The sequence below is a fragment of the Ochotona princeps genome, chromosome 4 (genome assembly GCF_030435755.1).
Source record: "Ochotona princeps isolate mOchPri1 chromosome 4, mOchPri1.hap1, whole genome shotgun sequence".
Classification (NCBI taxonomy): domain Eukaryota; kingdom Metazoa; phylum Chordata; class Mammalia; order Lagomorpha; family Ochotonidae; genus Ochotona; species Ochotona princeps.
The window spans coordinates 3,058,923-3,081,447 of record NC_080835.1 but is presented as its reverse complement, the minus strand read 5'-3'; the positions used below and the strand labels follow the sequence as shown (position 1 = coordinate 3,081,447).

At 61.2% G+C, this 22,525-nt stretch overlaps 2 protein-coding genes across 10 annotated transcripts in view; both read left to right on the top strand.

The window, feature by feature from the left end:
- Nucleotides 1–3,757, top strand: part of PPP6R3 (protein phosphatase 6 regulatory subunit 3) — a 93,627-nt gene extending 89,870 nt beyond the window's left edge. For all 9 annotated transcript variants that reach the window (XM_058662708.1, XM_058662707.1, XM_004598230.2 and 6 more), the window contains 2 exons: nucleotides 458–577; nucleotides 2,377–3,757. In XM_058662708.1, coding sequence (XP_058518691.1) covers nucleotides 458–577; nucleotides 2,377–2,428 — 172 coding nt within the window. In that variant the 3' untranslated portion in view covers nucleotides 2,429–3,757. The remainder of the gene's footprint in view (nucleotides 1–457; nucleotides 578–2,376) is intronic.
- A 15,169-nt stretch (nucleotides 3,758–18,926) lies between these two features.
- On the top strand, nucleotides 18,927–21,109 carry GAL (galanin and GMAP prepropeptide). Its single transcript, XM_004598260.2, has 5 exons — nucleotides 18,927–19,018; nucleotides 19,167–19,221; nucleotides 19,958–20,044; nucleotides 20,331–20,405; nucleotides 20,916–21,109. Exons 1-5 carry the CDS (start codon nucleotides 18,938–18,940, stop codon nucleotides 20,984–20,986), a joined length of 369 nt encoding a protein of 122 aa, XP_004598317.2. The 5' UTR covers nucleotides 18,927–18,937; the 3' UTR covers nucleotides 20,987–21,109.
- Nucleotides 21,110–22,525: the final 1,416 nt, after the last annotated feature.

Here is a 22,525-nt window from a genome sequence, read left to right as displayed (position 1 = left end):
GTTTGTGCTCCTTAGAACTCCAGAAGTCTCTCATGGTGGAGCCAGTTAGGGCACTGTCCTGTGACCACCTGTTTGTCGCATGGACTTGGATCCTCACCAAGGCTGCAGCGTGGCTCATGTGCAGCCGTGGGCCTCCTCCCCTGTCCCTTCCCTCCCAGCAGTATTCTCAAACTCTTGTCCGTTTCTTTTTCTGTTTTGCACACTTGGCCTCAGAGTGTTGAAATCCTGTCGGTACGTACAGTGGCTCGCGGCGTCCTTCCTCAGGCTGTAGCACACCCGGGTCCCCACGGGTGGCCTTGGCCATCGTGACTCCTCGTCTGTGTCCCCCCTGAGCATGCTCAGCCCCAGGGCTTTGCCTCCGTGGCCATCATGACTTCAGTACCATCTGCATGGGACCCCCCTGGAACCCGGTCGCGGCTCCTTGGGGATGACGGCTTGTCTCGCCCTTTTCCTACAGCGAGGAAGGAAAGCTCTCTACCTCTCAAGATGCTGCTGGGAAGGACACGGAAGAGAGCCCCGAGGCCGCGGGGCCCAAGCGCACAGCCCCCCGGCCTCCCAGCAGCAGTTCCGAGCCCAGGTAACTGCCCGTGGCCAGGTTACCCCAGTGCCAGCTTTGCCTCTCGCCTCCCAGGAGGTGGGAGGCAGGGGAGGTCATGTCCAGGGTGCCAGTCTTCAGCAACCCACTGGTACCACAGCATTGACTCCATCATGCGTGTGGGGCACCCGGGCTGAGAATCTGGCCAGCATGGCTTTCTGTTCACCATAGATGCCAAAGACGGCATGGTAGAGTCCAGCGTCAGGGGTGCCTGCGTCGTCTTAGTTGCTCCCACCTCTGGGTCTACCTCTCCCCCCAGGGTCGGGGCCTTCATTGTTCTGGGAAGTCGCCCGGCTGCCAGCAGGTCTGGGCCTTCTTGCCCATGCAGGACACGTGGAGGGCTTACCTGGAGGCGCCTGAGCAGTAGCAGCTGTGCAGTTCTCAGAGGAGTTCCCACGTGGCTGGGTGTGGCTCATCTTGATCACGTGTGAGAGTCGCACCCATTCCCGGAGCGTGCTGCTGTTTCTGCTAACCTTTTGTTCAGAGCCCGGGATCTGCAGGGCTGGGAGAGGCCAAAGCCTCACGTGCGCAGAGAGGCCCCAGAGCCCGCACTGCGTGAGGATGAGGTGTGCCCCCCGATGGGTCAGCACTCCCAAAATGCTTTCTGACTTCCTGTATCTGCTTGTGTGAGGAATCCCAGCCCTCGGAGCAGTTACAGAGGGTTTGTCCCCTCGCCTGGCCTCCCATTGCACAGCATCCTAACTAGTGGTACCAGCAGGGGGCGCGCTCCCCTTGCTGCTCTGAAGCCTGTGATCCCACGTAGTGGCCCACGTTTGCAGTCCTCACACTGAAGTTGTGGGCAGGGCTGGCTTTTCAGACAGCAGAAAGGGGAAGGAAGTGTGTGTCATCGTTAGCACAGTATGTGGTGAGGACATGGGAGGAAGAGGTGGGGGATCTGTGTGGGCCGCCGACCCAGCCCTGCTCCCTGTCTGTTCTGGGCACTGGCTGTGGGGTCGCATGGAGGGTCCCTCATTGCCCCTACCTTCCCTACAGCCAAGTGCCAGTCTTTGGCATTATGAAGCTTTGAAAGGCAAACCCCAAAGGCTGTTGAGCACACCCACCCTGTGCTGCCAGTGGTCTGAGGGTTGGAGGAACACCTGTGCTGTGATGGGCACACATGGGGCTGTGCATCCAGCGGCCTGCCTCCGAATGGCGTGTCCTATCCCTTTCAGGGCAGCAGGCCCGAACCCTTGGCCCCTGGGAGGAAGCGGCTGGAGAGGAAGGAGTGTGCTAGTGGCACAGCATGTGGAGTTGCTGTGTGTGTGGAGTGGGGCTGGCTTCATGGCTGGGAGGTGTTAGGTGGTGGTCCTCAGGGCTGGGCAGCAGGTGTGCACACCGTCCCACTTGGAGCCTGAAGCAGCTTTCCCAAGCATACCAGATAAAGCTTGGGTAAAGCTTTGAGTAAAACCCCTCCATGTCCCGCCAGTGGTCTCAGTGAGAAGGCGGGCTGGCATTGGGTCAGCATGCCTGCCACTCGCTCCCGTGTGCACCTGCATTTCACAGAGCCTAGCCAGCTTGCACATTGATGCCACCTTTGCCCTGAACCCCTGGCAGACCCTGTGTTTCGAGCACAGTTCTACATGGATGCCAGTCCCTGGGCCCCGTGCAAGTGATGCCGAAGGCTGGATTAGCCCTCGACTGCTGAGGGCTCAGGCGACAGCTCCAGAAGCTGAGGTGGGATCCAAAGCCCCCTGCATGCCAGGGCTGGTGGGAGCAAAGCCAGATTCAGCATGTCGGTCAGGCTTTGGTGTGGGTGCCTCAGCTGTGTGTCTCACCCCCAGGCCCGAGCAGCCGAGCGTGCCAGGGGACGCGTCCGTGAATGGCCCAGTGTGAGAAGGGACGTCCGCCGTTGCCGACTGAGGCTGCAGCACCCTGGGTCCTAGAGGCCGCCAGGCCCCGCCGCGCCGCTGCACGCACCCACGCGCGGCCAGGACCAGCAGTCCCCCCACCCTAGACTCTGAGACTGCAGAGAAACAGACGTGTAAAAATGTTGCACATTGACAAATACCAAGAATTTTTGCGTATGTTTATATTGTATTGTTCTAAATGATGGGTAGCCTGTGAAATAAGATCTTGCCACCCATGTAATAATAGTAGTACTCTATAGTCAGAATGGCTGTAAGAATAGTTTTATAAAAGTGAATACACAGATGTATTGTATTTGGAAACATAACTATTTGACAATTATTAGTGTGACCAAAGTATTAGCAATTTTCATACATTTTTCACCTTGTAAAAAATTCTGAATCCATTTTTCTTCCAGGCTGGCACGGACTTGTGGAGTTGAAGCGCCTCTAAGTGTTATTTTGGTTGTTCTAACTTACAGGACTGATTGGGAATAAGAAATATTTGGTGTTCTTTTTATAACCAGTTTTTGATTGGTAATTGTTTTGTTTCGTTTAAAATGGATCACAGTGTCATTCTGTTGCTGGAGAGGAGGTATTTATTGCTGCAGCTTAGCTGATGGGTGGACATGGCTGGGCAGCCGTGTGTTCTGCTCGGTCTCCTCGCCGGGCAGGATCGTGCCTACGGGGCCTGCACCGGGATGGCGGGATGTGCAGGGCTTGTGGTTGGCTTTCTTTGCTTTCTTGGTTTTGTTTTGTTCTGCTAGCTCATCTGCCCGTCACCTGCTTGCCACAGTCTCCTGTCACTAGGGCCGCTGGAGACGGTTTCAGAGCAACCCGCAGGCCGGCCCCGTGCCAAGGCCAGGGTCGGACGGGGCAGTGCCGGCCGGCCAGCGCCGAGTGTGTTACTTGTTCTACCGTCCCTCGTGAGGTTTTCACTCAAAAATTCTAAGCCGGTGTATTTTTGTAGACTGGTTTGTGTGTATATAATAGTGATTATGGATACTAATTCAGTGTAATTTATAATTTTCTATGTCTGTAGCAGCGCGTCGCAGTCTCTGACAGCTGAAGCAATATGCCATTCCTCCCTTCTGGTGGAGGGTCAGTCACTTCCTCCTTGCACCGTAGATGCAAGCCAGGTTTTCATTTCTGTCACACAAGGTTACCCACGTCTTTTTACATCACCGTCTCTCCTGACCAGTATTGAAAACCAAAAGGATATTTGGAAAAATGGCCAACAGTTTTTTTAGAAATAGCATCCCAAGCAGCGTGCCTAAACACGACATTGCATATGGAAATAAAAGAGTCAAATGTATAATGCCTTATTTCTTATTGACTTTCTCATCCTAAGTGGTGTGCAAACTGGGCGTGCTCCCCGAGGACTGCGGAGGCCACAGCAAGCCCCGGGACACAGCAGGGGTGCAGCCTGCCCCCGCCTTCGCAGGACGCCCCCCGAAGACACCGCCCTCGGTGCCTCCTCAGGAACCGACGCCTCCCGCTCGCTCCAGGGCCGCCCGGCGCGGGCACCTGCTGCCGCCGCCATCCAAGAAACAGGGTCTCCCTTGGGTGGTGCTTGGCCCTGCTAGCCGGACGTGTCAGGGAAGGGTGCTGGGTGGGGTGGCACTCCGGTTGAAGGTCAGGGCCAGCCGTGTCTTGTTCCATCTCCCTGTCAGCCATGCTGAGCTGCGGGCCTGACGGATGTCTGCAGTGCAGTACCTGTGTTGAAGAGAACAGCAAAATAAAGCCTGGTTCTGTTTCTAGTAACCTTCTCTCGTCCCTTGCTTGGGTCCTTGTAACCAGCTGGGGCGTCAGGGGCGGGGGAAGGAGGCACCCTGCCGTCAGCTCTATGTATGGGGTGACAGTCTGCGGCCTGGGGGCTCATCTGCCCCCCCCCACTCCCCACAGTTACCCTGGGAGTCGCCGACAGCTGCTGAGATGTGATGCCCGATCTCCCCTCTGCCTCCGTCGATGCTGCCAACCCGTCAGGCCTCGCCCAGCCCTGCTGCCCTGGACGGAGAAACAGGGGAGTTCATGGAGCTGAAAGGTTTGGATTTCTCATGTGCAGTTTATACCTTTTACAGGATGCAAATAAAGAAAACATTGTTAGGTCACATTGACCACATCCCATGTACAAGGGTACCTGGACACGGCGTGTGGATACCTTCCCTCCGTGTGGGAGCCCCGCCGGGGCGGGCCCTGGCCTTGAGGGTGCCAGAGTAAACAGAATGGAAATTGCATACAATCATCACTTTGAAAAAGATTTACTTACTTAAAAGGCAGATTTTCGCAGAGAGACAAGGAGATCTATGTGTTGCTTCACTACCCAAATGGCTGCAATGGCTGAAGGTAGGCCAGTGTGAAGCCAGCAGCCTCTTCTGGGTCTCTCATGCGGGTGCAGGGTACCAAGGCTTTGGGCCGTCCTCGACTGCTTTCCCAGGCCACAAGCAGGGAGCTGGATGGGAAGTGGAGCAGCCGGGACTAGAACTGGTGCCCATATGGGAGGCCACTGCTGCAGATGACATGCTGGCCCCACAAAGTGTACTTGAACGGAAGAAACATTACTAGGGCCAAACGCAGACGTTCTGTGCCGCACAGAGACCAGTCCCCCGAGTGTTGGAAGATGTGACAGTTCCATGGACATGGCCCTCAGGCCAATCTGACAGATGCTAAGGCAGGGACATCTTGGGGCTCAGCCGCCTTTGTGGGGTGGGGGAGGCTGCACGCGCCTAGGACGTCAGTTATCTGAATCCTACCTAGGTGGGGACCTTCTGTCTTGAGCCAAAGTCACATTGGAAATGTAGAAACGTCCCCAGATGATCCTCGCCCAAGCAGAAGCTGCCAGCCGTCCCTGAAGCCCGACACACGAGGCAGCCAGGAGCCGTGGCTGCGAAGGCGTGCCTGCTGGCGTCAAGGACAAGTACCAAATCGCGGTGGGATCCAGCAGCCTTAGCTGGGCAGGCACAGCACAATCTTGCATCCTGCATGAAGGAAGAAGTCATTTCTCAAGAGGTGGAGCCAAGCCTCCAGCCGAGAGGCACTGGACCTTCCCACTGGGCAGGGCAGCACCCGGGGTCTGCATGTTGACCATGGCCGTGGAAAGCAAAGCACCAAAAAAACATCGCCAGACACAACAAAGGCAATCAACTCCCAGAAAGAGCATTGGACGGGAAGGGCTCAGGTCCCACTTCGGGTGGGAGTGGCCTCTGAACGGGGCAGATGAAGGAGGCTTATTGGTGTGGAGCCTGTCCCCAGACACGCAGGGTCCGGCCACCCACGCTGCCCCACTCCACCCAGGGAACCTTGTAGCACAGACTGCCAGGAACAAGCGCACAGGTCCACGGCGAGCGGAGCTGCCCCTGCAGCATAGGCGTCCTGGGTGAGAGAGAGCTGGTTGAATGCCACCTGCCTGCCCATGGGCCTGGGACGGCGACAGAGGATGGCCGCCCACGAGGAGACCCGCCGGAGCTCATTCCCCTGGTTTCAGCCTGGCCCAGTTGCAGCTGTAGCAGCCGTTTGGAGAGTGAGGCAACAGATGAAAGATCTTTGTTTCTTTGCCTTTCAAGCAAGAAACCCAGCTATAGCTAACTGCCTGGCTTGTCTTGTACCTGGGCAAGTGTTACACTGCTGGCAGAAAAGCAGCCAGTAGCTGGTTGGCATTTGGGGGCTGGTTCATGCAGCTCTGCGTTAACTACACCGGTGTGCCTGTGTGCCAGTGTAGTGGTCTGTTACAAAGGGTGGGGGTGGGCAGTGAGCAGACCGCTGCCACCTTGGGCTTTTCGGAGCCCTTGGGCAACCGAGAACTTCTGATGTGGGCACGGGCCTCCTTGGGCCAGGCCACTGTCCATGCCTAGCAGCACTTGAGAGAGTTGGGGCTGGCTCCCTGGGCCGGCTGCGGCACCTGCTGTGTGGAAGGCCCAGCAGTGACGTCACTGTCAGCGAGCGGCACGTCCTTCCACCTCATGCTGGCCTCGGACACGTCAGGCTCTCTCGGGGACCACAGCCTGAGGGCGTTGGTCTGGCCTCGGCATCAGAACACCCCCGCAGTGGACTCTTGTGCCAAGAAGCCAGCTGCTCAGAGCAAGGCTGAAGCCGCGGGGACACCGGTGCTGGGTGGGCGTTCTCCGGCCCGTGAGGGGGATGCATTAGACGGGAGAGGGCTCCGAGCCCGGGCGGCCAGTGGAAGGTAACTGCAGGAGGCGTGAGGCATCCGCGCCCTGTGGCAACCCTGACCTGGAGCTGGAGGCCTCTGAGGAGTGAAATGGGACGGGAGGCAGCCAGCTCAGGCCCACGAGCCGAAGCCACTCTCCCTGCTCCCCGACCCATCTATCAGCCAACAGAGTGACCCCTCCTCCAGGACCTGCTTCCCTCACGGGGACCTCGGGTGGACGTCACAAAACCACCCCCCTTCCCAAGACCACAGGAAGTTAAGAAAATAAATCATTTTTAAAAAAGTTAAAAAAAAATACGGCCAAGCACAATAGCCTATTGGTTAAAGTCCTCACCTTTGCGCATGCTGGGATCCCATGTGGGTGCTGGCTTGTATCCAGGCTGCCCCTGCTTCCCATCCAGCTCCCTGCTTGTGGCCTGGGAAAGCAGTCGAGGACGGCCCAGGGCCTTGGGACTCTGCACCCGCGTGGGGGACCTGGAAGGAGCTCCTGGCTCCTGGCTTTGGGTGGCTCAGCTCCAGCCATTGCGGCTCACTTGGGGAGTGGATCAGTGAATGGAAGATCTTCCTCTCTGTCTTTCTGACTTTTCAATTTAAAAAAAGTTTAAAAAAGTAACAACAAAAAACCAGGCCCAAGTAATCTGCCTGAACAGCTCAGGGACAGAAAGGAAGCCAAAGGAAATGGATTCCATGCCCACAGAAACAGAAGGACAGAGGTGAGGAGTCCGCAAGCTTTTAAAAAGGAAGCTGAGAAAGGGCCCCCTGGAGATGGTAAACCCACCCGCGCCTCACAGGGCGGAGCTCGGGGTCAACTGTGGGGAGGGCGGAGGGGCCAGAACCCCACTGAGCCGAGCCAGGAAGCGTTTCAGGAGCTGTTGTGGGGCCTGCGGTGTGGCCCAAGAGGGCTACGCAGGAAGAAATACCAGCTCATCACCTTTCCGAGGCAGAGAAGGGCACGGCTCTGAAAAGGAATGGACACCCTGGCTGTCCCTCATTTGATTCAGGGACGCTCAGAGCATGTTCTAGACACAGCCCGACATTCTGGAAGCCCAGGACACCTGGTCAGGGAGGGCGGCGGCGACAGGTGTATGGCCCGTGTTCCTAGTAGCCAGAGGCTGGGGGCACAGCCTGGTGGTGGAGTGGGCAGAGGCCGGTGTCGGGCCCCTCCACGGTGGCCGGGGCCAGAGCAGGATTCCCGGGCAGCAGGCGGGCAGCAGCACTGCCCTCAGGTGCCCATGACTAAGCCCCTTAATGCTGCTGCCGTCAATTAGCCCAATTAGCACAGGCGATATGAGCTGGGATGGCGTGACTGTAATTATCCCAGGCAGTTTGTGGAAGGAGGTGGGGGGGCGTTTCCAAAGAGGCTGTGGCTCCTTGGGAATTAATCAGAACCACCTACACTGAGAGATGCAGGGAGATTAAAAATAAATAAATAAATCCAGGTGACAGGCAATTGCCTGGTCATTTTTACTATTCTTCTCCCACTATTTTATTTTCTCAGCTAAAGTGGACCGAAGCCATTGTGCGTGTTGTTGCCAGAATCTGTGTGGGAGGCGAAATTGCTCACATTAGAGCCAAGGCCAGACATTAGGCCCATTAAGGGAGGCGGGGCAGCGGCATCTACCAGTCTCGGCTTTTATACGACTCCTGGGGCGTATGAGGGTGCCCCGGGTCCACAGGCCCCCCCAAGCCCCTGCCTGTGGCTCTGTCCGCCCCGCTGCGTGGACCCGCAGCCCATGCCAAGCTCAGCAGAGACTCGCAAGCACAGGTCCTGAGGAGATGGCCAGCACAGGGGTACTCTCATCCCACTCAAGAGCCCAGCCACACCCCTGCACCTTGCAGGCTGGCTGGGTGTCATCCAGACCCACTGGTTCACTCCCCAAATAGCCACAATGGCCTGCAGAAGCCTGGAGCTTCCCTCGGGTCTCCCACGTGGGTGGGTGTCAGGGGCTCAGCACGATGGCCATTTTCCACTGCTTTCCCACGCGCTTTAGTGGGGAACTGGTTGGGAGGTGGAGGTGGAGTGAGGGGAGCCAGTGCCCCAGGCAGCAGCTTCACCCCACACCCCACATCTGGGTGCCCGCCCCTGGGTTCTCCATGCCTGTGGCCATCCCCCCTGTAACACACACACACCGAGGTGGACACCGTGGAGCAAACCTGGTCCTGGGGACTCCTGTCACGCTGACCCTGGAGGTGTAGGCCCCCGTGGAGCAAGCCCAGTCCTGGAGACTCCTGTCACGCTGACCCTGGAGGTGTAGGCCCCCGTGGAGCAAGCCCGGTCCTGGGGACTCCTGTCACGCTGACCCTGGAGGTGTAGGCCCCCGTGGAGCTGATGCTGTGTGGGGACCGAGTCGGCATGGGGCGCTGAGGCATGGGAGGGCATGGCTTGCTCTCCTGGACAGTTCCTCAGAGTGCTGGGTTAGTGGCATCAGAGGAAGGGTGGATGGGGGAGCCCTGGGTGGGGACCCTCTGTGGACAGCTTGTTACCGAAGCCAGAACTGGGGGGCAGGTAAGGCTGCTGCTTATAGTGCGGCACCCCCTGTGTGCAATTCCTGGTCAGCTCCTTGCTGATGTGAAAGCAGCAGGTGGCGGCCCGGGGTAGCCCCTGCGCCCACGTGGAACACTCGGGTGGAGCTTTGGCCTGGCCCAGCCCTGGCCACTGTGCACATTCAGGGCGTGAGCCCGCAGATGCAAGATTTTTCCCTTTCTCTACTCCCTCTCTCTGTAACTCTGCCTTTCAAATAAATAAATACATCCTTAAAATCAAAACCCAAGCTGGCTGTGGCCTGACAGTTCCTCTCGCCCTTTGCCACTCCCCTCCGCCCTCCCCCGACACATGCCCTCCGCAGCCCGGGCTGGCTGCCTGTGCAGGAATTCTGCTGTGATGGGGGTCCCCTGAGCTGGCCCACCCCTCCCTTTTCCTCTTGGGCACTGCTGGCTGTTTGATTGCAAAAACAACCCCCTAACTTTCTGATTTAAACCACCTGCAGGCCTCACTGGCATGCCACCCCCCAGAGATCCCACAACCCTAGGGCTTGGTGGTTCCATGCCCTGTCCCCACCGGGCAGAGGGTGCAGCATGCTTGCGCCCCACACTGGTGTACCCCCACAAACGGCCAGCTGCTGTGGCTTCTGGGTGGCTCTGCTGCCCAGCCAGCGGCATCCACTGTACTCACCCCCACCCGCAGGTGACACATTTCACAGCTGACAGCCCTGGTCTGCAGCTGCCGTTCCTGCGAGAACACCAAGTCCCGAACGAGCTGTGCCTCCTGCCCCAGCCGCCCCTTCTCAGGGTACAGCAGGGCCGGGTGGGGAGCGGGGAAGGGAACTGTGCCACACTACCTCAGGTCTGGCCTCCCTGCATCCCCCCTTAGGCCTGCAGGAAGCCGACAGGAAAGCCAACCATGCCGGGGGCAGGGGCTGGGCAGCCGCCATTCAAGCTGGACCCCGGAGTGGGGCCTACAGCCTGTAACAGGGTTGGGGGATTGTCAGGACCCCCAAAACCCTGCACGGAGCCCACCAGCACTCCCAACACAGGGGCTGGGCAGCCAAACTCTGTCTCTAGCCCCCCCATCCCCTCCCTGTGCCTGCGGCCAGCTCGGGGAGCTACAGCCCATGGGTGACCTGTAGTGCACCCCCAGCCCCCTGAGCAGACCCTGCGTGGAGGGACACAGCTGTCCACCGTAGAAGTGCAGGTGCCGGCAGAGCAAGCGCAGCGCCCAGACCCTGCCACACCTCCAGGACCATCAGTGGCCACAGAGGTGGCTCCATGGCCCTGGTCTGGCCCTCACCAGGTCTGGGAGACACCCAGCTGTTTGAACAGGACCTGATCCCAGGAAAGACAGGAAGAGGGGGTGCCGGGGGCCAGGGGTGGGGCCGCCTGTGTGCTATCCCTGAGCTGGAGTGGGACGACCAGGTTGAAACCTGTGTCTTCATAAAGCTTTATTGGTACACAGGCCCCCAGTCAGATCCCGCAGCGTGGCTGCCATCACACCCCACAGAGAAGTGTGTGGTGACGGAGCTGTTCTCTGGGGCGTGGGCAGGAGGCAGGGCCTTGCAGGAGGTGTGGGCTGGCTCAGGTCAAGGGGCAGGGGACGCAGGGGCCAGCCCCGGCAGCCTGGGCTTCTTGTGTCTCTGATACCTTGTGTGAGGGGTTGGAGCTGGGCTTGGGTCCCTGTGTGCGCCCCGTGCCGGCCTTGCCGCCCTGTCAGCCCTGTGCCCGGCCCAGGCCCTGGCCCTGCCGGGAGCACCCGAGGTGTCCCTGATCCCTACAGATGGAAGCCACGCACCGGCCCTGGCTGCCGAGGCCAGCCCCACGTTCAGTCTGCCTGTGCCTGCCACAGTCTCAGACGTTAGCAGCCAAGAGGCAAATGCAGAAACATGCAAATGGTAGAGAGAGAGGAGCAGCCTAGGTCCTCGCTCTGCCTCCCCAACCACGGGCGGCCACGCTGAGGGGCCGGGGCGGCTGTCTGTTTTATCTGTGCTTGGGAAAAACAGCCATCAACACACACTGTCAATGGCTCAAATTACTGATAATTTCAGCCTAAATTAGGCCATTATGTGCCCATACCGCCTGCGGATGAGAAGCCTGCCCTGATGCTCTTTGTCCCCCTCTGGGTGGTCAGGCAGGGTCCCCTACAGTCCCTCACTGGCTGTGCCTGGGGCAGGGCTCGGGGCTCTGAGCTGCACCCCTTGCCCCCGCAGCTGCATTTAGCACAGCTGGAGGGAAATCCAGGTCCAGCCCTTACTTACCCTTAGGAGGGGCGCTGGAGGGCTGCCCCTTTCGAGGGATTCTGTAGGGCAGAGGTGTCCGACACCCCCTGTGACCTGGCTGGAGCACTGGACAGAACGCGGAAGGTGGGAGGTGGCCCATGGGGGTCTGAGGTCAGGATGCTCTGCTGGGCCTGCGGCATCCTTGCACAGCTCCTGGTGGGCTCACGGTGGAGGCGGCCACACCTGAAGGCCAGCTGCTGGCACCTGGGCCCTGGCCTGCAGGGTCCAGAGCTGTTACAGGTGCCCCACCCGCCTGTGGCACTGGGTCAGTGACGGAGGCCAGCAGATGGACGGGCAGGTGGGGTGGCTGTGTCCACACACTGAGAGCCGAGAGGTCGGTCATCTGCTGCTGTCCCTGACTTACCATCAATGTGTCTGAAAGAGTTCTCCTGTACCACTCCCTCCCCTGGTGTCCCCGACAGTCAGGGTGGGGACAAACCAAAGCCAGGGACAGGGAACTCCATCTGGTTCTCCCACGTGGTGGCAGCAGGGACCCCAGAGTGCCCAAGTCATCCCCTGCGGCCTCGCAGGGAGCTGGGTTAGCAGCAGATACAGTGCGGAACAGGCTCTGGATGTGGCCATGGCCCACCTAGCCACAGCCTCCGTAGAAGGCTGAGCGCCCCGAATGCCCCCCACACCCCTTACCTCTAGGCTGCTCGCTCTGTTCTGCATGGTGAGGCTACACATGGCACCGCATTTGGCAACCCCTGCCTCTTCCGCCTGTTCCTGGGGCCTCTGGCTGGGACACCACTGTGGTCACCAGAAACAGTCAAGAATGTAGAAGGCCTGGCAGCTGGGTCACGCACACTCACCCCCAATGGGTTTGGTGGCCGGGCTGCGTGTGGCTGTGGCAGCCAGGTGTGACTCTGCTGGCCCAGCTCGAACCCCCGCCCTAACGGGCAGCAGCAGTCATGCCCCAGCCTGCTCCCACCACACCTGGGCCAGCTTCCCCTGGAGTAGCAATGGACCCAGAGCCCTTGAAGCATGAGAAATGTGGGTGGCCACCACTGGGGGGACCCCAAGGCCCCAAGGCCTGGTAGCGGCCACAGATGGCTCTATAAGCCCCTGAAGCCCCCTGCCCCCCTGAGGCCTCACACTTTCTGATGTTGCCCCTAGCTCACCTCGGACCCTGGCCGGCTCAGTCCCCGGCCAGAGGGACTCGGTTTGGAGTCCTTGTCCGTCTGTGGTGCCGGGTGGGAGGGCTGCTGGGCAGCCCCTGCGAGCCCCCACCCTGCGCGCCCCGGGGCTGCTCTGTGTGGGCCGAGCTCAGAGTGATGATGGATGATTCAATCAGGAGCCCGGCCAGGCGTGGCGGTGCGTGCTCCAAAGGGCAGCGGTAACCTAATCAGGAAAATCCGATTTGTAGGATGGGGGCTGTGTGCATTGCAGAGGCCACCAGCAGGGCATGGTGCAGGGACTGGTGGGGGAGAGGGGCGAGAGAGGGTCCGTCCAGGGCCCCCTAGCCAGCCCCACCGGGCAGCAGAGTGGCTGGCAGTGGGGAGAGGAGAAATTCCTTCAGAGCCCAGGGCCAGTCCACCCTGTCCAGAGATCCCCCAGCTGTAATTCCTTCCCAAAGGCCGGCCGGGGACGGGAGGGGCAGGGAGTCCGAAGCAGGGGGAATTGGGGGCAGATTGAGGTGGCCTGGGTCGATCACGCACACCCCTCTGGAGCCACACACCTATGCACACGTGTCAGCCAAGGTCCCGTCACACACCACACACACAGAACCTGCTCACATATGCACATCCATGTAGGTTGTATGTGCATATGCATGCCCCATCACACGTGCAGCCCTACGCACACTCTGACACCTGCTCCTCAGCAACATCACACCCAAACCCACTCAAACCCAAGTCCCTGACCGATCGCAGCAGAGGGTGGAGGTGCTGGGGAGCGGGGCAGGGCAGAGCGTGCAGGAGGCTCAGGATGAGCTATGGAGGCGACAGGTGCTGGCCTCTGGGGACCCCGGGGTGCTGGGGAGGGGTGGAGTTCCCGGGGGGGAGGGAGGCAGGGGAGGCATGCAGGCAGGGACAGCGCTGACAAGGCAGGCCCAGGTTTGGCCTCGATGTCCATTTAAGACTCTGCCAGTCATGGTGACAGAGCAGACTGGTGGCGTGGAGGGTCAGGACGCCCTGACAGGACACAAAACACTCAGCCCGCACTTCGCCTGCCTGGCGGGGGCTCTTCCGGGACAGCAGGGAACTCGGAGGCTGCTTTAGCAGCTTGGGAGACGCATTCTCGCAACTGCCTTGTCCAGCTGTGGTCTTTTATGGGATTGGCCTTGACCCTGGGGAGGACTGGAGACCCTGAGGTCAGGGCCCTGAGAGGGTGGGCTGCCGGGAGTCCGTCCCCTTCCTGGCCCACCCAGACCCCTCCTCTGATGGGGCTGCTGCATTGGACCTGAACCTCGGAACTTTGAGTGAAGCAACCCTTTTAGCTTCACAGTCAAGAGGTAGGGATGGACTGAGGGCGCGAGGTCGGCCGCCGTGTCTCCCAGCTTGAGGTTTCCCTGGGGACACCCAGGTGGGCAGAGGCTGCCTGCCTCGGAGCACCTGTGCCCGCCAGGAATCTGGCATTGCCTAACCCTCAGCAAGGTGTAGTGACACTGGCGTGGAGTCCCGGCTGCTTCACTTCCCATCCAACTCCCCGCTTCTGTCGTGGCCATTTAGGGTGTGAGCCAACGGATGACAATCTCTCTCTGCAATTCTGAAGGCCATCCAGGCAGGGGTCGGGAGGTGGAGGGCCGCCCCAGCTCCCCAGGCCGGGACTCACTTTGCCAAATGGACGGCAAAGTCTCCTCAAGTGGGGATACCCCCAGACGTGCCCGGTGACGCCCCCAGAGGTGCTGTCAGGCACTGGTACCTCAGGAACCCTCACCTGCCCCCTCATGCCCCAGACCCCCCCAGGCTGAGGCACCTGTTACATCCACAGACCTGGACCCGGGGGAGGGAATGACTGAGCTGAGCTGGAAGCGCGTCTGTGTGAGGGGGCCGATGACGCCACTGCTCTTGTCCTAGGCAGAAAATAAATGCTCTCTCTCTTTGCTGTCACAGTTATGAGATTTTAAGTGGGACTCAATTATCTGAAGGTCTTGGTAAATGTGTTAACCGTAGAACCAATGGCCGCTCTTAGGAGGTGATGGCCTTGCGTGTGTCAAAGCCGAAATGGGGAAGCAGCGTCATTGTCTCCCATAGGGGGACTGTTTGTGGGGGGAAGCAGGGGACATGAGTAGGATGGGGATCTACATAACCAGGGCTGCGGGTGGGCTTGGGGCACCCATGCCACCAGCAGTGTGCACCTGCCCAGGGATGCGGAGAGCAGCCAGGAGCTGGCTTTGTCTTTGGGTGCCCAGTCTGATCCCTGCTGCTCACAGACCCAGGCTGACCCCTGGTCCTAGCTCCTGCCTATGTGGTTCCGTTGGAATCCAGGGTGGGGGGCGGGCAGGGAGGCCTCCCAGCTTGGGGTTGGAGCAGTCTTCCTGCAGGTAGATGGGAGGGCGGCGGGGGGCGCTGTGCTGCCCTGTGCTGGACCACGGGGGCGGCAGTGGGGGACAACAGCTCACAGCGCAGCCCCCCGACCCCTCCCGGGCTCAGGCCAGCTGGCAGATGAAAGAGGCGTTGCCGGCATAGACCTTCATCTGTGGTGCCAGAACATGAAAGCTGGCCCTCCTGGCTGGCCAGCCCGAGGCCTTTCATCTCGCAGCGGCTGATGGGCCGGGCTCAGCCACCCCCACCCTGAGGCCAAGTCCCCAGCGCCCAGGTAGCAGCTTCCATCTTCACCCGTAGGTGCTGACCTGGAGGGAGTGTCAGGTCCCCCCTGAGAGGAGCCTGGGGGCGACAGTAGCTGGCCTCTGGGGTGGGGAAAGACCCTGAGACCCCTCCTCCCACCCAACTCCAACTCCCCTCCACAGAGCACCTGCAGCCTGGCAGCCCTAAGCCCGCCTTCCTGGACCTTCTCCCAGACTGAGCGCCTCATGCAGATACCCTGCCTCTCCCCGGGTGTGGACACCTGGCCCAGCCCGCTGGCCCCTCAAAACACATTTTTGCGATGTGTGGTACAGGGCCAGCTTGCTTGTAATACGCTAAGCCTCTGCCTGCGTTGTCAGCATCCCAAATGGACGTTGGTTTGTGTCCCGGCAGCCCCACTTTCCATCCAGCTCCCTGGAAAAGCAGTGGAGGACGGCCCAAAGCCTTGGGACCCTGCACCCGCATGGGAGACCGGCAAGAGGCTCCTGGCTCCTGACTGGCCCTGCAGCCATTTGGGGAGTGAATCAGCAGATGGAGGATCTCTCTCTTTCTCTCTGCCTTTCAAATTTAAAAAAAAAAAAAATCTTTTTTAAAATTGGTGATTACAGGCGATTTTCACTCGGTGCTTATACATATCTGTTTTCTTGCAAATAACAGAAGCTTCAACAATGAACAAAGTCCAGCAATAGCCAGACAACGCGGGGAGGGCCAAGGCACGCCCCCTCCCCGCTCAGCCTGGAATCCTCAAGACTTCAGCTCATCAGCTGCTGGTCCCGAACCCTGTGCTGCCCCACTCCCTGTGACCAGAGGTTTGCACAGGTTCCAGGTCACACGGCACGGAAGGAAGAGGTGAAGCCCTACCAGCCCATGCCCACGGCTCAGGGAACTGGCAGGGACTGGGCAGCCTGCCCCTTGGGGCCTGCCTGCAGGTGGGCAGCAGCTTACCTGGCAGCCCTTCCCTGCCAGTGATGGGCACTAACCCTAACCCCGGGGGCTCATCAGTCGGGCAGGGGCAAGCTGACGCTGCACCTGCAGGGTTAGCCACTGGAGACCCCTGGGAGTTGGGCGTGGGTGGTCCACACTGCCACGCGTGCCACAGGTGTGCCTGTGAACATGGCACGGGCCATCTGCCCGCTGAAGGCTGCTATGAGCTGGTGCTGCTCACCGTCCCTCCATGATCCTGTCCCCGAAGGCAGGGCGGGTGCCAGTGCAGTGCTGCCAGCCACCTCCCACAGCCCCAGCCCCCTGGCCAGATGGGCTCCCATATGGCCTGTGGGTGCTGCTGCTGGGCCTGCTGCCGGTCAGGAAACAGGTGCCCCTGCCCAGGGCCTGCAGCTGAGTCACCGGCCCCTGCTTAGCCCTCCCCAGCGGGGGGCCATCTGCCCTGGGGCCATCAGCCCAGCCAGACCCTCTTCCTGGCCACCAATTCCCAGCAGACACCAGGCAGTGGGTCACCAGGTACAGGGCTGTGGTGGGCTCCACGTTGGGCAGGGGGCAGGGGGCAGTGGTGGCTGAGGGAGGAGAGGGCTCCCGCTAGGAGGCAAGGTGGCTGCAGGCCAGGAGTCCAGCACTGGCAGGTGGATGAGGCTGCAGCGTCATAGCAGTGAGCACTGTCCATTTGGAGCCATGGCTGCGTGGCAGCTCTGGCCAGAGGGACAGTCCTGGGGGGGCCAGTGGCCGGGAGCCCCCAGCCACTGCGGGGGCTCATACAGCTGAGCTGGGAGTCAGCCTCATGGTGGGGCTCCTGTTGAGTTGCAGTCGGTTAAGCTGCTGCCAGTATGCCAGCTTTCCATGCAGGTGCCAGTCCTAAGTCTTGACTGCTCCACTTGCAATTCAATTCTCTGCTAATGAGCTCAGGGAAGGCTCAGGTGCTTGGGGCCTTGTACCCACAGGGGAGACCCGGGTGGAGCCCCCTGGCTCCTGGTTCTGCCCGACCCAGACTGTTGCAGTGATGTGGGGAGTAAACCAGAGGATGGAAGAGTCTCTCTCTTTACCTCTCTCCCCACTGCTCCACCTGCTAACAACTTGAGCCGGCACCTGCAGAAGATGCAGCCTGGGCTGGTGTGGGGGGGCTGTCCGTAGCTGAGCCCCGTCACCCCGTGCCTCTCCCATCCTTCCTCCTACAGGGCCCCCCAGAAAAGGCACCCCCAGCAGGTGCTTCATGTCCCCCTTGGAACCTGTTCACAAGGAGATTCCCTTAGTGGATGAACAGCCCGACCCTTGGCATGCCGCCTGCCCTCAGCGTGTCACCACAAGGCCCCCTTGGTTTCTCCTGGCGGGTGCCGCCCTCTCCTTGGCCTGAGAACCAGGGTGTCTTTATGGCTCATGGTTGTGGCTGGAGTCCACGGGGGCTCAGGGCTGAGTGCCCAGTGCCGACTTTCTGCGGCGTCTCCTGCTGGGCAGTGGGTGGAGTTGCTGAGCGGAGCTGAGCCAGGCTGCGAGGCAGTGGGGTAAGACGCTGCCGGCTGCATTACCCTAATGAGAGCCATTTTGCCTGCCACTCACTGCGCCATCTGTGACAAGTTGACAATGGCTCTCTTTGGGTCACAGCTGAGCGAGGAACCCATTAGAAGCCTGGCCGTGGCTGCCGGCACAGCCTGTTTCCCAAAGCAGGTGCCGGCTCCCTGGCCAGGCTGTCCTCATTCACAGATGACCGGGGGAAGGAGGGTCCCTGTGGGTTGCCTTGCTTGGGAACAGTGGGCAGCCCCGCCTGGAGGGCAGTGACTCAGGTGCTGCTGCCAGCCAGGGCGTCCTGGCACCTTCTCCAAACGCTGTCCCTGCTCGCTAGAGCTGCATGCTGGACTTGCCCTGTCCTCCAGCCAAGCCCACTGCAGCCACAGCCTCTCTCTCCCTCCCGCCCCAGGCTGTCAGAAACAGGAGTGACTGCAGCCAGACCCCACCTGTGGGACATCCCATGTGACCAAGTCCGGTCCAGGATCCCTCTCTGAGCCATGCCAGCCCCAGCATCCCTCTGCACCTCCCATAACCCAGACCTGCAAGTTCCTGGCTGCCCACTGGCAGTGGCCAGGGTCTGCTGGGGGGTGGGGCCTCTACACATGCAGGGATGGGTTGGGGAGGGTCTCCACTGACCCTGCTGGGCCCATCTGCTCCCTGCTGCCCACTAGCCTACAGGGAACAGCTCTTGGACTAGGGCGGAGGTCCTGGGATGCCAGGCCAGGAGAATCCCACAGCCGTAACCCTGCTTGCACTCCTCCACCCTCATTCTGCTGGACAGGGCAGAGGGCAGACAAGCAGGCCCCGCCCATGGGGGACCTCTGGGCCTGGGGGACGAAGAGGGGCGGGCTCTGACCCTGCTGCCCTCTGGTGGTCTGTGCCCTCCGCCCCTGTGGGGCTGGGGGCACGCGGATGGGGGCTCTCTCCCGCAGGGACGGGGACCTTCCTCTGTCCCCCCACTCGCCTGACGCAGGACCCCGACGCCGCCTGCAAGACCCGAGTTGCGGCCTCTCCCGCCCCCCACGCGGGCTGGCGGGGGCGCTGGGCGGCGCTGCACCCCGTGACGCGGCCGCGCCTCCCCGGCAGGCGCGGATAAAGAGCGGCTGCGGCGGCGGCTCGGGCAGAGTACGTCGGGGGAGCCCGGCTGCCGCTGCCCGCGCCCTCGGGGACCTGCCAGGACGCCGCCGGACAGCCTGCACTCGCCGTCTGCGCCGACCGGCCCCCAGCCGCCCCGCGACAGCCGCTCAAGGTGCCCGCGCTCCCTGGCGGACCCCAGCGGTCCAGGCTCCCCGTCCCCTCCCGGGCGCCCTGCTCTCCGGCCCCACCCCCGCCCGGCCCGACGCCCTCATCCTCCCCTGCAGATGGCCCGGGCCGGCGCCCTCCTGCTCGCCTGCCTGCTCCTCGCTGCCGCGCTGCCGACCACGCGGGCGCTGCCGCTGCCGGTGAGTCGGTCCGGAGCCCGCGGAGCGCGCGGGACGGGAGCGGGGAGCGCCCTCGGGCTGCGGAGGTGCCTTCTCCGGACGGCCGCGTGCGCCCACAGCGCACGGTTTCTGCTCGCGTCCCGTAGGACCCCCTTCTGTTCCTTTTCAGGCCAAGGAGAAGCGAGGCTGGACTCTGAACAGCGCCGGCTACCTGCTGGGCCCACGTGAGTGGTCTCGCCCGGGCTGCCCTGCTGGCGGAGGACATGGCAGCCAGAGGGAGGAAGCCGTGTCCCTGGGGTGGCCAGTGTGGGCTTCGGCACCCCATTCTCTCTCCCTGACCCCAAGAAATTTTCCAGCTCTTCTGTCCTGACCCTGGAAACCCCTGCCCCCACCCCCATGTCTCACCCCCGCCCCCCCAAGCTCAGCTTTGGGAGGGAGTGGCCGAGCTGCAGCTGTGGACACCTGCTGGCCAGGCTGGGGACCTGACAGTCGCCAGGCGTCTGCCCTCTGGGGTCCCGGTGCCTGTGGTGCTTGGCCATGGCGGGAGAGGCCTCATCACCTTGCCATGCAGACCCCTGCTTATCACTGTGCTTGTCGGGGTGTCCCAGAGCCTGTGCCTCCCTGCCCTGCACGACTTGCTGCCTGCCCGGGACCTCTGAATGGCAGCAGGAGGTGGCCAGCAGTGGGGACACTCTGCTGGTGGGCCTGGCCTCAGCCCGGGCACTGCAGGCTGACTGAACCCTCCTCTTGCCAACGGTGGGGTCCTCAGACACTGGGCCCCCTTCTGTGGTCTTGGGCACCTGCTCATGAATGCTGTAGACCGCCGCTCACCCCTGGCCCCGGCACACGCCGCCGCTCTCCTTTGGGGTGTGGTTGTGTTGGGTTCCCAGCAGTCCTGGGAAGGGCGGGGCGGCAGCGTTCAGATGACTCTCCTCTTTCCCGCCCCCCATCTGTCCACAGACGCCATTGACAACCACAGGTCCTTTAACGACAAGCATGGCCTGGCCGGCAAGCGGGAACTCCCACTAGAGCAGCCCCTGAAGCCAGGTGAGAGGGCGCATCTCCCATGGCTGTGCACCCGCGCTGGCCGCCCCTGCAGCCCAGGCTGAGCCCACCCCACCTGCCCAGTCTGCAGTAGAAGCTGGGACCCAGTCAGGACGCGCCAGGGCTTCTGGTCTCCCTCCCAGCACCGGCCACCCGCTGGGGCCTGGAGCCACAGCCCTCCGGCTGCAGGGGGCCAGGCCATGGGCACCTTGGGCTGAGGCTGGGCCAGGGCATAGACACACAACCCGTGGCCGGAGGGCTGTGTAGGCTAGCGTGGGCTGCTTTGCAGGGGCTGCCGACACGTCGCTGCCCGAGGCCGCGGTGCGCTCACTCATTGACTTCCTCTTGTTTCTGCGCCTCAAAGGTACGTGACGAGCCTCCGCCCAGCATCCAGGAGCAGCCCACCACCTGCTGCCCGCCCCAAGACTGTGTCCCCTGCCAGGGGGAGTCAGGATGGCCCTGAGGACAGTTGGCTGCCCTGGGGGCAGGCTTAGCGATAGGGTGACAACAGCTCAAGCTGCTGGGGCGATGGGGCCCGCAAGCCAGCTTCCTGGTGAGCGTAGCAGGGGACCCGGCCCTGCGTCAGGCACACAGCAGGAGTGGGTTAGCAGCAGTGAGGCCAGCTGGGGTCACAGAGACCTCATGCTGTCAGTCTCCCTGCCTCTCCCCTGCCTGTGCCCAGCGGCCTGCAGGGACATATCTCTTTTGATTCAAATTTTCTAACACAAAACGTCTCCATCTGATGGGAGTTACTTCTTCAGAGCTCAAAATGCCACTGAATTCGGAGTGCAGTCCCTGGGTGCGCCCTGTAAGGACTGCTGTGGGATGACAGCGAGCCCCGGGGCCTCCTGTTGACCCCACTGTCCCCCTGCAGAGGCCGGCGCCCTGGACAGCCTGGCCGACCTCCCCGTGGCAGGATCGTCAGAGGACGCCGGGTGGTCCTGACTGGATGCTGCCCCACGCATGCGTGTCTGCGCTGTGAACTTGGGCGATGGGTCCCTGGCCCCAGCTTGCAAGAGCAAACCCTGCCTGACCTTGACTTAACTCTGCTACCCTATTTAAGATTTTCTTTTTGGAAAAATAAAAAGAGCAATGGTCCCAGCTGTCTCGCTTGCCCTCTGTCTTGCACCCTGCACAGGGTCGGGCTGGCGCTTGGCCCCGCCCCTGCCACAGGGCCCCCCAGGAAGGTAGAGGTGGGTTGTTCTGCGGCTGGGCCACCACTCTGACCGAGCTGTTGTCCAGCGGGGAAGCCACTCACAGTGAGCACAGCATGGGCAGACCCGGGCCAGTCTTCAAATCTGACGGCTTTGGGAGTGGTGGGCAAACGTTCAAGATCATTCCACAAGAATGAGAAAGGGAATGGGCAAGCAGGGGGAGCCAGATGGGCTTCTCCCACCTGTCAGATGGCAGCCGCTACCCTGCGTCAGCACCTCGGGGTGGCGGGCTCTGGTGACGGCAGCCTGGCTGAAGCGACCCCGGCTCCTGCTCTCCCTCCCGCCCCGCCTGGGATGCTTTAGCTTTGTGCGTCCCGTTGGGGCTTTCCCTTCGGCGTGTCCCATCCACTCCCACCTCAGGGTGCAGGACACCGCCCACCCAGTGGTCCAAACCCGGGGTGCCCCCGCGTACTCGGCTTCCTTGCCACCCCCAGGTTTTCTTTCCTCTCGTTTGGGCAGGCAGCGGCGGTCTGGGGCCCTGGTCCAGGGCAGATGTCTGAGCCTGGAAGGCAGGGACACTGGCCCCTCAGCCTGCAGCCTGTCCTGGCCACCCGGTCCCTGTCCCAGCCTCCGTTCCAGGCGGACGTTAGGCTTCTGCAGGTGGCTAAAGGGGAGGGGTGGGAGAGGATCTGCCATGTTCATTTCAGGCTGGGAATTCCCAAGATGAATGCAGCTCACTCCCCTCTAAGTTAGTTACAACTGAGGACGTCAGAAATGCCTGTGGCCCTCTTACAATAAAACCAAGAGGCAAAACTTGAAAAGCACCTTTACCTACTGTTTCTGCACTTCACAAGCGAGAATGATAATAGTACAATAATGAAGTGAACAGGTGACAGCATTTTTCCACAATTCAAATACAAACACATAAGAAATGAAACCAAAACATCAGTCCCGCAATTCCAAACGCTGCTGACGCTAGCCAGTGCCCGTGGCCTGGGCAACAGCAGGCACTGGGCATGCCTTGAGGGGGCGCTATATTGAACCTAACAGCCCAGCTGGGGAACTTCTTTCTAAATAATTTCAAAAACAGCAAACAAAAACCAGAAAGGCAGCTGAGGCCATTAGGTGGGCATCCCCAGGGGGTTGGGACCCTGTCTGTCCCGGGGCGCTCCCTCCCCCATGCAGTGCACAGGCAGTGCTGGCATCCCGCCCCCTGGCCCCCCAGCCCCCCAGGCACGGGGGCAGGAGAGACACGAGGTTTGTTTGCAAGCTTCTGGAGGGGGCTGCATACCGGCCCTATGCTCCCCCGGAAAACCTTGGTGAGCTGGCC

What these genes read in the sequence shown, in the direction of transcription:
- GAL (XM_004598260.2), top strand. Translation starts at nt 18,938, where the DNA reads ATGGCCCGGGCCGGCGCCCTCCTGCTCGCCTGCCTGCTCCTCGCTGCC. An exon ending in CGCGGGCGCTGCCGCTGCCG is followed by an intron (nt 19,019 to 19,166) that starts GTGAGTCGGTCC and finishes GTTCCTTTTCAG; the next exon opens with GCCAAGGAGAAGCGAGGCTG. An exon ending in CTTGTTTCTGCGCCTCAAAG is followed by an intron (nt 20,406 to 20,915) that starts GTACGTGACGAG and finishes GTCCCCCTGCAG; the next exon opens with AGGCCGGCGCCCTGGACAGC.